Here is a 13,757-nt window from a genome sequence, read left to right on the forward strand (position 1 = left end):
GATATGCAGAGTAGAGATGGCAAATAATATTCAGATGTTAGGATTAAGTTATGAAAAACTTCACTGTACAAGTTAAATGTTTTCAGTAATCTAACTACTGTATTTATCCATTTCTATGTGATTTTGACTCTTTAGTAGATAATACATTTATCTTTTCTTAATTAGGTGTTTACTACAGTGTTGACTCACCCAAAATGTCAATAGAAGAATAATGGAAGCCCCTGAATACCTTGATTTGGATGAAATAGATTTTAGTGATGATATATCGGTAAGTACAAGTCGTATTTTATTTGCTCTAATTGAGACTACCTTGGATATCTCAATCCTGATATAACAAACACTTTTGTTAGAAGCCACATTCCTTTTTACCTCACATATAAGAATGTTTAAATAGATTGAATCTAGGATAAAATAAAGTGTTTTGAAAAGATAATGTCTAATAAGCTTGGCTTCATCTCCTTCGGGTAGTTATAATAACTTGCAAATCAAATTAATGAATGAGTTTTATTTTGGGGTTGCTTAACTACTCTATTGTCTTGAATGAATTATATGCTCTCTGATGCTAGCTTTACACACCAAAACGATAAGTTTACCTTTTTTTTAATTGAATGTATTTCAGTTGTAAAAAACCTCATGCCTCTCTCACCTCTGAATTGTTCCTTTTTAATGTAAATAGTAACTCTGCCCTTTCCACCCCTAGCCATCTCCAAATAGAGCAAGATTTTATCAATATGTGTGTTGTAGCTACCTGTGACATAGTCAAGTACGAAAGGAGACAGAAAAAATTCCAGGGATTCATAGACCACTTAACCGTAGTGTCGCAACTAAAACAACTCCACCTGTAATTGCAAGCAAAAATGCTGGTCACCTACATTGTCAGTGGTTCTTAAAGGAAGCACTGATACAGTATATTCTATTCCTCATAATAATACTCCTACTGCCAGTGTTTCTGCTTTTTGTGCAATGAAGTTGCTCGTAAGTTAAATGTCTGATTAACAATGGACTTGAATACGTAAATTAAATACACTATAAGAAAATCATTAATTCAGTTTTTAGATCAAAGGAAGTGTGCCACCATCTCCTTCCACTTTTTTTCATAATTTTATAGTTATTTTTTGGTTGGTTGGTTGGTTGGTTTTTTGATTTTTTTTTTTTTGTTTGATTTGGTTTGCTGTTTTTTGGTTTTGTTTTGTTTTGTTTTACAAAGGTCTTGGTTTTCCACTTCGCAATTGGGACTTTGATTCATTTTAAAACATTCCAGATGCTTTATGTGCAGAAAGATTCCTTTTGGAGAGGATTGTATTTTTACTTATTGTAACACTGAATTTTTATTAAAGAAGAGTATGGCAAATGCCCAAAAAATTACAAGACAATGAGCCAATCTTGAGTGAATACCTTATTCTAGGCAACTTTCTTTTTACTATGGTTATATGAGTTATATGCCAGATCGTGTCCTGGTATCTGTTTCTATACTCAGTTTTGTGAAACTGTAAAACATAATAGATGTAACCTCTCCATGTCTCTCCCATTGTGGCTGTTGCTGCATACTGGTGGATTAGGTTACTCACTTTTCCACTGAACAGCTCAAGCTGCCTGTTTTAATAGGCCGTTCTTTCATTGGACGCTGAACCTTGAATAAAAAAACCAGCACAAATTATAGAGGTAGCAGTTTTACTTCTTACTTTAGCAGGTAAGAAAACAAAGGATCTGTTGCCAGAATCCAGATTAGCAAGCAAATTCATGGTCATTCTGCTGCTCTACTTGTATCTCACCATATACAATTTAGAGATACCTGACCATCACATTTTATCATTAGCCTCCCATGGAAAGAGTAGCTGCACAGCATCAATGTTAGCAATTTATATTGTTTCTGTTAGCCCTCTGGTTCTAATCTAGTGCAGAAGAGTACTGACTAAAAATAATGGCAGCAAGAAGGCTGTTAAAATGAAGCAGTTATAAATGTTCCTGAGTTAGAAAGTCACTGTGTATAGTCCGGACTGCTGTAGATATTTCAAACACAATGACAAAAATAGACATAGAAAACAGACAGGAATTTGTTTTAAAAGGCAAATAGACACTTGAGTAGCTTTGGTTTCTTTTTTTTTTTTTTTTTGTATTTGTACATAAGAAGATGAGACTGTCCTTTTCTCCAGAACCACCGACTCATAGTATAGTTTTGGTCAAAAGAGACCCTCAGAGGTCGTCTAGTTCCAACTCCCTTGCCATGGGCAGGGACATCTTTCACTAGATCAGATTGCTCAAAGCCCTGTTGTGATGGGGTGGCCTTGGCTGGCTGTCAAGTGCCAACCAAGCTGCTCTATCATTCCCCCTCCATCAACAAGATAGAGAGAAATATGTGGCAAAAAGCTCATGAGTCAAGATAAGGATGGGGAGATCACTCACCCATTACTATCACAGGTCAAATGGACTAGACTTGGGGATATTAATTTTAATTTATTGCCTATCAAATAGTATAGGATAATGAGAAATAAGAACAAATCTAAAACCACCTTTCCCCCACCCCTCCCTTCTTCCAAGCCTCAACTTCACTGCTGACTTTTCTACCTCCCTGCACCAATGAGCACATGGGGAACAGGGTGAAGGGGGGTTGTGGTCAGTTCATAATGCTTCATCTCTGCTGCTTCTTCTTCCTCACACTGTTTTCCTGCTCCAGTGTGGGGTTCCTCCCATCGGTCACAGTCCTTCATGAACTTCCGCAGAGTTGATCCTTCCTGTAGACTGCAGTTCTGCAAGAACTTCTCCAGCATGAGTCCCTTCCACAGGGTGCAGTCCTTCAGAAATAGACTGCTGCAGTGTAAGTCCCTCATGGGGTCACAGGTCCTGCCAGAAAACCTGCTCCAGTGTGGGCTCCTCTGTCCACAGTCCTGCCGAGGGAGTGCTCCAGCATAGGTTCTCCATAAGGTCACAGCTTCCTCCCTGCTGTTGCATATCCAGCTGCTCTGGCATGAGGTCCTTCATGAGCTGCAGAGTTGATATCTGCTTCACTGTGGTCTTTTCCATGGGCTTCAGAGGAATCTCTACTCCAATACCTGGAGCATCTCCTCCATCCTCAATTACCTTGATATCTGCACAGTTGTTTCTCTGACATGTTCTTATTCCTCTCTCACAGATGATGTTGTGCAGTGGTTTTTGCCCTTTCTTAATTATGTTATCTCAGAAACACTATCAGTATTATTGATAGGCTCAGCTTTGGCCAGAGAGGGGTCCATCTTGGGGCTGGTTGGAACTAGCTCTGTCCTTCATGGAGGCAGCTCTTGGTGTCTTCTCACAGAAGCCACTGCTGCATTCCATCCCCCACTGGTTTGCCACATAAACTCAAAACAATCATCAATGATGGGCATCCATCACTTCCCTATGCAACTTGTTCCAGAGTCTCACCACCCTCATTGTAAAAAATTTCTTCTTTATATTCAGTTTGAATTGACCCTCTTTCAGTTGCCTCTTGTCCTATCACTACAAGCTCTGATAAAGTGTCTTTCTTATAAGCCCCTTTCATATATTGAAAGGCTGCAAGAAGGTTTCCCTGCAGCTTTCTTTTCTCTAGGCTAAAAAACCCCAACTCTCTCCGCCTTTCTTCATAGCACAAGTGTTCTAGTCCTCTGACCACTTTCTGCACCCACTCAACAGATTCCTGTTTTTCTCATACTGGGGGCCCCAGACCTGCATGCAATACTTTAGGTGAGCTCTTCCAAGAATGGAGTCAAGGGGGAGAATCACCTCCCTCACCCTGCTGGCCATACTTCTTTTTTTGCAGCCCAGGATATAATTTGCATTCTGGTCTGCAAGTGCACGTTGGCAGCTTCCAGTCAAATTTTTCATCTACCAGGATTCCCAAGTCTTTCTGTGCAGTGCTGCTCCCAGTCCCCCAGTCTGTACTGATACTGGCAGTTGCCGAGACCCAGCTGCAGGACATTGGTCCTGTTGAACTTCATGAGGTTTGCATGGGACCATTCCTCAAGCCTGTCAAGGTCCCTCTGGATAGCATCCCTTCCCTCAAGTGAATAAACTGTACCACACAGCTTGGTGTCATGTGAAAACTTTCTGAGGATGCAGTCAATTCCACTGTCATTGTCACTGATGAAGATATTAAATAGTATTTGTCCCAGTATGCACTCGTGAGGTACACCTCTCTTTACTGGTTTCCACTTGGAGACTGAGCCATTGACTGTAACTCATTGGACATGGCCAATTTCTTATCCATCTAGCCATCCATGCATCAAACCCGTATCTTTCCAAATTAGAAGCAAGGATGTTGTGTGGGACAGTGCCAAAGGTCTTACAGAAGTTGAGGTAGATGACGTCCGTAGCTCTTGTCACTCCATTGTAGAAGGCCACTAGATTAGTCAGGCATGGTTTGTCCTTTGTGAAGCCATGTTGTCTGTCTCTAATCACCTCTCTGTCATCCATGTGTTTCAACATAACTTCCAGGAGTCTTACTTTCATGATCTTACTGGGCACTGAAGTGAGGCTGACTGGTAGTTCCCAGGGTCCTCCTTTTTGCAATTGTTAAAAATGAATGTGATATTCCCTTTTCTCCAGTTACTGAAGACCTGACTGTCATGACTTTTCAAATATGACTCAGAGGTACTTAGGAACTGTATCTACCAGTTTCCTTAGGTCTCTGGAATGTAAATAAAATGCTTGTTTTGCAAACTAAAATGGTCTGATTCCACATCCATCTGGTATAGCATACTTCAGTGTAGTTTAGACAGCAGAATGTGTTTCTGGGACTCTTGTTTACATTAAACAAAAATAATATTTTGTCTGCCATGAAGTTAAGCAACCAAGCTGAATATTAGTATTTTCATTTATTTCTTAAGGAATAACTACTCATGGAAAGCAAGAAAAAGAAATTACAACCTTTAAGTTGCATGAAATAATAGATACACTATAAAATTAAAAGTGTGCTTTAAACTTCCCCCTTTTTCCCATCAGTACTCTTGATTTTGACCATAAATTTTTTTGTGCTTGTAGGTCGTATGCTATTGCTATGGTTGCCTGAAGGTTTCCTATTCCTTTAATTAAAATGAAAGATCTCTATTGCACTGGCAAATTGTGCACATTGAAACTATTTTCTTTCTTGATTTACACAAATAATACCAAATGACCCAGTCGTAACCAGATCTCCTGGTGCTAGATATTTGTAAATAATTTGGGATTGAGTGAAGAGATTATTGCTTTGATTATTCAAACAGCTCTGTATGAATAAAAGCCTGGCTCAGTGGTGCCACTGCAGGAGTGGGCCTAATTTGAGAGTCTGTGAAATGTCAGTGCAGTAAGTGAATTCAAACATAAAATTAAGCAGCTGTTAAATTTGCCAGGTATTTTGAAGCAGCTTGTAAACCTTCTTCATGTCAATCCTCACCTGGCAGGGCAGGTGTAAACTATGTGTGGTCAGGAGTGTGGCAGATCTCCTGGTCTCCAATTTACTAGGCACAGGGCACCTCTTGAGCCTGCTGTCACCTTTCCTTTGCTGTTGAAAGAGCAGGGTCACCCCACAGGCTCACACAGGTGTATAGGCAACACATAGCCAGACCTTGCCTGCTCAGTGACCAGGACTTCAGGGCCCAGCATGGAGGATCCTGCATAGCATAGACACGGTCACTAGCTGCAATGAGTTGATTTATTTGCCACCCAGCTGATGAACTCATTGATAATTCTCTCTTTTTTTTTTCCCTCTCTCTCTTTTCAGAGTAAAAAAAAATGCATTAATTCAAAGTCTGAAGTGCAGTTTTAAATCACAAATGTCTTGTATGATGAGAGAGGTTCTGTTTTCCCCGGAATTAATAGTGTCTGTTGAAGAAAATTGGGAATATCATGCATTTGTATGGAATACATGTTATTGCTGCTTGTCTTTTGTTTGCTGTTGATACTGTTCTTCCATCTTACAAAGTTCTTAAGGGGTTTCCTGAAATTCACTATTTTGGTTTTGACATAGGCATGCCTTAAATGCAGAAAAAGAACCCAAACCTCAAACAGTAATCAAAAATGCCATTACGTGCTTTATTCTGGGAAGAGGCCCTCAGTTTTATTACTGAATTCCACTTATCAACTACAACACACTTTGACTAAATGCCAAAGATCACAGTAAGCATTGACTAACGAAGTGAGCTTATGTGCTTAGCTCTCATATCGTCACTTATGGCTTTGGCCATGGCCTTCAACACTGGTTGACTTGGTTACTCTGATGATGAAATGTGAGAAGTGAAGTTTAATTTTGTATGTAAAATAATTTAAAATTATTAAATGAAAAGTGCAAAATAATGAATTTTAAATGCCATGGAATACACGTTAAGTCTAATACTTTGTTCCAGGGAAGGGTTGCAGTCTCAACCTCTTTTGCCCTCTGTGTGTCCCTTGTGATACCAATAGTAACCCTGAAATTTTTAGTTGAAGAACAGCAGACAAACATTACTAATGATCAGAGCTGAAGCTAGAGTATGAGAGAAAGTAGTTCTAGATGGAAGAGCTGGCAATGAATTGTACTTATGGTTGCAGAAGGTCCCCTTTAAAGAGTAATTTTATTTCCTTCCTGGACCAAAAAACAGTTGTCCATGTCTTGACCACAAAATACAGATGGCAAAAATGTAAGTGCACAGAAGTCTTTTGTAGGACAGAGGTGAGTGGGAGGAAATCTGTTAATGAAATCAAATCAATATAATTAAAATGTATAATCAAATTTCTAACATTTAGTAGATTTTTGGTGGTGGAAGGTAGTAACTGAATACATTTTAGTGCAATGTTGGAACAGAAAGAAAATCTGTTCTTCCATGAAAAAACAGGGGGGTGGGGGGAAAAATAAGAAAAATTACTTTCTGTTTTTGAGGTTGCCTGACAAAACACATACCAGTGGAATACAAAAGGCCTCATTCTAATTGAATTACAAACTGTGTAATAGTTTAAACTGCACCAGCTGGTCTTACGAAGCTACCATATTCCTTGGAGACATGTTACTTGGATTCTGTTAAGAATCTTACTAGACCAGCTCAACATTGCCTTCTGAGTCTTTGGGCTGAAATAGCAAGACATATAGCTTAACAGTTCAATCTTTATTAAACAATAGCTAATGTGAAGCACAGCACATGGTGTTTGTACATGTACATGTTTAACATGACTTAATTTGTATTTAGTAGCATCTTTCTCCTTCTGCTCTATGTTGCTTTGTGTTGTCACATCCTGGAGCAATCACAACCTTATAGAAAACCCCTTGTTTAATGGAGATTGGAGTCACTGTGTAGTTCTGTGGAGTGCTGCTACACATTTTAATTAATAAGTTCAGTGTTTACCCTGGGAGTACTTATGAGTGATCCTTGTTGTTGCTGAGGTTTCTCAAAACATGTCTGAATCAGGTCAGCAAGGGAAAAAAGAAGGCATGGGAGGTTTTTGAGACTTACTAAAGTATCTAAAATGACTTGAGCTCAACAGTCTTAAACTTGCACCAAAGAAGTAAATTACTTCTACAGTGGGTCACATGAGGTCAACTTTATTCTGAAGCAGATGGCCAGCTGGGCATTAGAAGCATATCAAACTTTGAATGATGAACTGTCACCAAAAAAACAGGACAATGTATGACTGTTACTTTTTTGTGTGGAAAGCTTGTGGTATTTTATGTAGTTGTTTTGCTTAATTGATCAATAGCTCACCAGCTAAAAATATCTGTTTCTTTGAAAATATACAGTGTTTACATATTCTTTAACAATTTTCAGTTGTGCTAATCCAAAATGCTTTTTTCTGTTTTGGTTTCCAAAGTGCTGGTTTTAATAGGCTTTTTTTATATGAGCAAAGCCATTGATCTTTCACAGACATAATGATTTTCATTTGTTTACATGAAGATTCATGTAACATTTAAGCATTTGATTAAGGAAGGCTTTCTATTAAGTAACTTAACTTTTGTGTGTCAGAATGTGTAGTTTTATAATGCTGGATCATGTATCTTACCAAGGGTATTCCACAAGGTTATAAGAAAATATTTATGTTTAGTGAAATACATATGTCATCCCTGTTTTTTTTCCTTTTTAATGCTGAATTCAGAAAATAAAATCCTGATTAATATCAAGCATATCCTGTCACATCCAGGTAATGATTCAAGTTTGGTGTAGTAAAACCTAGGTTAAAGGAATAAGCCTGTTGTCTGATATCTGTATGTACATGTGTCCTGCTCTGAAATCAGTTCTTGACAGTGCAAATATTCTGTATTGCTTTTCTATATTTGTTTGTGAAAGCTTGAATTCTAACTTTTAACCATGATGTATCTTGCAGTAAAATCACCATAATAGATGCCTGGGTGGGCAAAGTGTGACCCTCAGTGCTTACTGTGAAGCCTAGATCTATTCTCATCTTTGATATATCTTGCATTCCATGGAAAGGGTGGATATATAAAATGTGTTTGTGACTTGAATAATGCTGATCTGCAGGAAGGAAGAATCTGAGGTGGGGAGATGGATTGCTATAGTTTTTAAAGTCTGTTTGATACCCCTCAAAGTGGGACACAAAAGCAGATGCCATCTGCTTTTCTCATGCAACCTGAGAGGACTATCAGACTGCCAGAAGTACCTTTGGCTTGATAGATTTAGTCTGCACATGACATCAGGACCTCTTGAAAATCTTACTTTTTATCTTTTTAAATTAATTGCTTCATATAATTTTTTTCCTTTTTTACAGTATTCTGTAACTTCTCTCAAGACTATCCCAGAATTATGTAGAAGGTGTGATTCACAAAATGAAGATAGATCAGGTATGATACCCACTTCTGTCCACCCATCATTTACTAGGCTGCTTTTTATCATGTTCAACTTGGCAACAATAGCTTCTTGGCAGTGTTCTGTTGTTTTGTTTTCTCTCATTTTTGTACAGCTTTCTGGAAACATTCCGTTTTTTGTTTTTTTTTTTTTTCAACAGATGTTAGTTCATTATAAGGAAATAAAGTTCCAAAAAAGGATTTGGCTGTATACAGATAAATGTAGGGCTTCATCTCAGCAGCTCCAAACCACAGTATATGCAACAATTTACTTGAAAACCCGAGAAACCATTGGTGACAAGACGTAATAATGTAGGCGCCAATGAAAAAATGTTGGATACATTTACTACCCATATGGCCACGACCAGTTTGAGGGATGATGTTTTGCCAGAGTCTGAAACTGTATCAAGGATGCTACATGATAGAATCTACTCTAAGGCATACTGTAATAGTTAAGATTAAAGCAGAGTTTTTTAGTTTAATAGTGTAAACTAAATGAAGAATCATGGCATATAGATGAGAACCAGCTGGAGACCTTCCCCCTTTCCCCCTGACAAAAAGTGCATTCAGTGTTGTTTTTCACTCTGTAAATCAGATTAATCTGCTTTTGTTTTTCTCTTCCTGATGGAAGAGAAATGAATTGGTGAGAGGAGCATTTTTGTTGAGCTATGAAAAGTTTATTGTGCTTTCTGATGTTTTAATTGAACTTTTTTTAATGTTATTTCATCAAATACTTTTATAACAGAAATGGGAGACCTGGAATTTGTGGGATGATAGAGGGCTTTAAGAATTGTGCTATACTTTAGCAGCTTTTCTTTCTATATTGCCTTTCAGGGAGCTGTAAATTTCCAAGGTATGTAACTAAGTTGAAACTTTCCGATAGCTACTTCTGCCACAGTCATTAAAGGCCAGATCATCATAGCTGTATACCACTGCCTGTGGCAATAAAGGGAAGCAAAGCTCTCCTTACCATACCTGCTTCTTCCCACGTTACTGCCTGCACAGGGCACAGCAGTGATTGTGCACACAGTATTATTACCTCCTGCAAGCAGAGGCAGGGAAGAAATGGAAAGGGAGAGGGCCTGTGATTCACCCCCCTCAATTTGCCGTGTCTCATTCTACCCCAGTCCTTCCCCTGCCTTCCCCCATCCTCCACTGTTCTCCCCTCCTTATTCCCCTCATCCCTCCCTATTATATACCCTTCTGTCCTCACCCTGCCCTGCCCCATCCGATTTCTTCTCTCTTCTTCCTCCCTCTTTTCCTCATGCCTTTCTTCCTCATTTCTTCCCCTTTGTCCCCTCTCGCTCCATCTTTTTCACCTCTCCTTCCCTTCTTCTTACTCATTCTTGCCCCTGTTATCCCCACTCTCTACATCCTACCATTCTCACCCCATTTCTCTTTGCCATTCTTCTCCCTATTCTTCCCTTATTCCTCTTCCTTCCTTCTCTCCTCCTGCCATCTTTCTCCCCCGCTTCTTCCCCCTTCTACTCGTTCTTCCCTGTCATTCCTTCCAACATTCATCCCCTGTTCTTCCCCCATTCCTCATCCCATTCTTCTTTCCTCATTCCTCCCACTATTTTCCCATCTATGCTACCTCCCATTCCTTCCCACCATTCTTCATCCCCATTCTCCCCAAAGTTCACATCCCCATTCTTCCCTTCATTTCCCCAGAGCTTCCTTTTTCTTCCCTCACATTCTTCCGAGTCTTTCCCACCATTCTTACTGACAAGCCTTTCCCATTTTTCGCTCCAGTCTTCCCTGCAAATCTTTGCCAATATTATTCCCACCATTATTCTAGACCCTTCTTCCTCTCATTCTTATCACCATTATCCTCCCCACCATTTACTGTCCCTTATTGTCTCCCCTCTCATACCCTACCCAGTACCTCCTTCATCTCTTCTACATCCCACTCCCCCCATTTTCTCCCTACTACCATTTTCCTACCTCTCTCTGCCTATCAGTATTAGCAGCTGATCATGTGGCAGCAGGGCATTATCTTTTCTTGCTGTAAAAAGAGTTAAAGCCACTCATTCACTCAGCTGCTCCAAGAGTAAGATGAACCAGAGAAGGAGAATAAAAATAGCCCCTAAGATATATTGTACTGCATGGTCTGTTCATGACTGCTCAGCCAAAGTGGCAGCATCAATACCTGTTTACAGGAATAAGAGTATATTATTTTAAAAATTGAGATAGTAGTCAAAGTAAAATGAAGACAAATAGCAACAGTGAAGCACTGGTTATGAGCTCTTCCATAAGTCTATGGGATATTGACAATTTATTTTGTAGCTCTGTTTTTTCTTGGTCTCCTCTGCAGGTGACATTTTCAATGATGATTTTAATTACATCTGCATTCATCTATTGCTTTGAAAAGGGGCAGACAGAAGCAAGTACACAGGAATTGCTGGAAGATGGCAGTAACACTGGGGAGTCTGCCAGTGCACAGCTTTGTTTAAAAGTCTTGAGTCAAAAAAGAGGTCTTGAGCACTGATAATAGTGTTGGCAAACTGGTTATGGTATTAAAATCTATTTTTTTCTCTCTATTTATCACTTATGAGTTTTCATGAATTGGAAATAGTACTAAAATTGATTTATTTTTACTGTTCTTCATCACTGATTAAACATATAGTGCTGAACAAGAAGATATCACTTTATATCTTTGTACAGACTTCAATATCTCAGGTATCTTGAAATATAAACAGAGCTGCTTCAGTCAACATTGTGTAAGACCCCATCCATAGTTGCTTTTGATGCAGTCTCTTGCATCAGAAAATATTCCTCAAATTATTGTTGCTATGTCCTATTTTTGATGAAGATATTTTATACCATAAATCTTTATATGCATGACATTAATGCGATTTTATATCTGTATTTCATTGGCAATTTAAGTAGTTACACATAGAAAACCTCAGAGGTTTTACAAAGAGCTGATCCAGCTTTCTACCTCATACTGACTCCCACTTAAGAGTTTGTATTTCTGCTATAAAACATGGAAGAATGTAGAACTATCCAAGAACTACTTTTATAAAATAACTGAACGTTAATCATAAGTTAGCCATAGGTTTAGATATAACAGGACTCTAATAATCTAAAAAATAATTACCTTTCAGCTCTGTTTCAGAAAAAAAAAAAAAAAACCACACCAAAAAACCCACAACATTTAATTCAGTAAGATAGTTAAGGCAAAATTATAGAGAAAATAAGATTTGACTTTATACTTAAGAATATATATAAATATGCAGACAGCCATTTTTGCCAGTAAGATTGTTAGAACAGATTTAAACCAGACAGTTCCTCTGTTTGAAATTAGATTTTTTAATTTTACAGCTGATATTATGGAAGTCGTGATTGTGCACAGTTAAGTTTAGTAAATAGCCCCTGTAAATCCCATTTTCTTTCCCCATTTCATGTAAACATTGAATAATATGTTAGTGACATATGAAAGCGTTTGGTTACATTGTTTTCAAATTACTCTAAGCACTTCTAATCCTAGGCAAACATACCAGTGTTTACCAGTCAGTGTGCTTTCTCAAGCATTTCACAGAGACCTTTCAACAGATTTTTTTTTTTTTTTTAACTATTTCTGCCTGCTCCTGTAACTTTTGCTCAAATTACTTGTTCTTTTGCACAAGGAGAGATTAGAAAGTCAGAGAAAGGATTTCCTTATGTACAGTTTTTCCTTTCTGAATTCCCACTGTCACCTCCCTTTGGACAGCACTGGCCAGTGATCTGCACTGGTAGGAAGGTCTTGTGGTTTGTTCCTCGCTTTGTTGCAAGATGTACATAAAAGTCGTGCAGTCAGTACCATCTCAGTCCTGACTCCTTCCTTGGATTTAGGGAGTTCTGGGTCAGGATAACTCCAAGGGATCCTTGGAACCAAACTGTGCATGTCAGTACCTCCAGATTAGAAGGCAGAAGATATATGACATCATAGAAAAGGCGTAGGGCAAATCCTGATTTACCCACAATAAAGCATAATTAAGGGTAGTTGTTTTCTCTACTATCATACTTCAAGGAAATGGTCTTTGTAGCTAGTATAATAACTGCTATGATGGGCATTGTTCTTCTTCAAAGGCAGACAATTAAAGAGTGTAGTTTGGAAATGGATCTAGCTAATTCATTTTTAGTGTTAGCCAGCCTACCCATGTATTTCTGTTGTTGTCTAATGTAGAATGGTGAATTGAAACAGAAATACACCCTTTATGCTTTTATTATTAAGCATGAAATTGGTTGCTTTCTTTCTGTGGAGATTTTCTAAGGTGACTTGAGCAAATAGTTTGAGACATCTGTGTTCAACAAGCTTCACTGAGCCATATCATTGTTGAAGTGTATTCTGGCAGCTATGACAACTTTTGGTAGTCATTAAATGTATGTCTCAAATAAGCACAATATCCTACTCTGGATCTTTATACACAGGTTGCTAAAAGCGAGTTCATCTTTCATCTCCAACACTTATCCTTCTGCACTGCTTTATGCATTCCCAAAGTACCTGTCATTCACGAAATTATTCAGAAGATCAGTTTCCTGTTTGAGAAAAACAAATACATCAGTGAATATAAAATTGCACACAATTTCTGCCTCGAGCTCTTGGTAGTTTTTTAGCTGTAAGAGAAATTAAAGTTGTTTTTGTTTTTGTTTTTTTTGAGGCAGTGTTATATGACATTAATTTCCCAGAATCCGTTGCCCTCCAAATACCTCCCACATAAACGTGTCTGAAACAATACAAAACAGATTGGGAAATTCCTTGGTAGAATACTGAAGAATTTTCTCAGAAAAAAACCAATCATTAATATGCAGTGACAGTTGTAATAGCTATATATAAGCTCTTTTCTTACATCATTTTCACATTCTCCTTCTCCTGTTTTACACGTTTTGTGCCAGAATGACCTCTTCTGATTTTTCAGTAGAACTTTACTTGCTATCTCCCTTTTACATCTTTAGATCAGTCTGTACAAGCGTAAACCTAGTTTATTAATTTTGAAATTTTCTTTGGCTCTTCTAT

General features: G+C 38.3%; 1 protein-coding gene across 1 annotated transcript in view; it reads left to right on the top strand.

Annotated features, from left to right (window-relative positions):
- Positions 1-211: 211 nt before the first annotated feature.
- SNCAIP (synuclein alpha interacting protein) overlaps positions 212-13,757 on the top strand; it is a gene marked incomplete at both ends in the record, with an annotated part of 55,198 nt that continues 41,652 nt past the window's right edge. Inside the window, 2 exons of the mRNA XM_080362478.1 lie at positions 212-268; positions 8,683-8,755. Of these exons, the coding sequence (XP_080218604.1) occupies positions 212-268; positions 8,683-8,755 (130 nt within the window). The remainder of the gene's footprint in view (positions 269-8,682; positions 8,756-13,757) is intronic.

Source organism: Nesoenas mayeri, assembly GCF_963082525.1.
Source record: "Nesoenas mayeri genome assembly, chromosome: Z".
In the NCBI taxonomy this organism is placed as follows: domain Eukaryota; kingdom Metazoa; phylum Chordata; class Aves; order Columbiformes; family Columbidae; genus Nesoenas; species Nesoenas mayeri.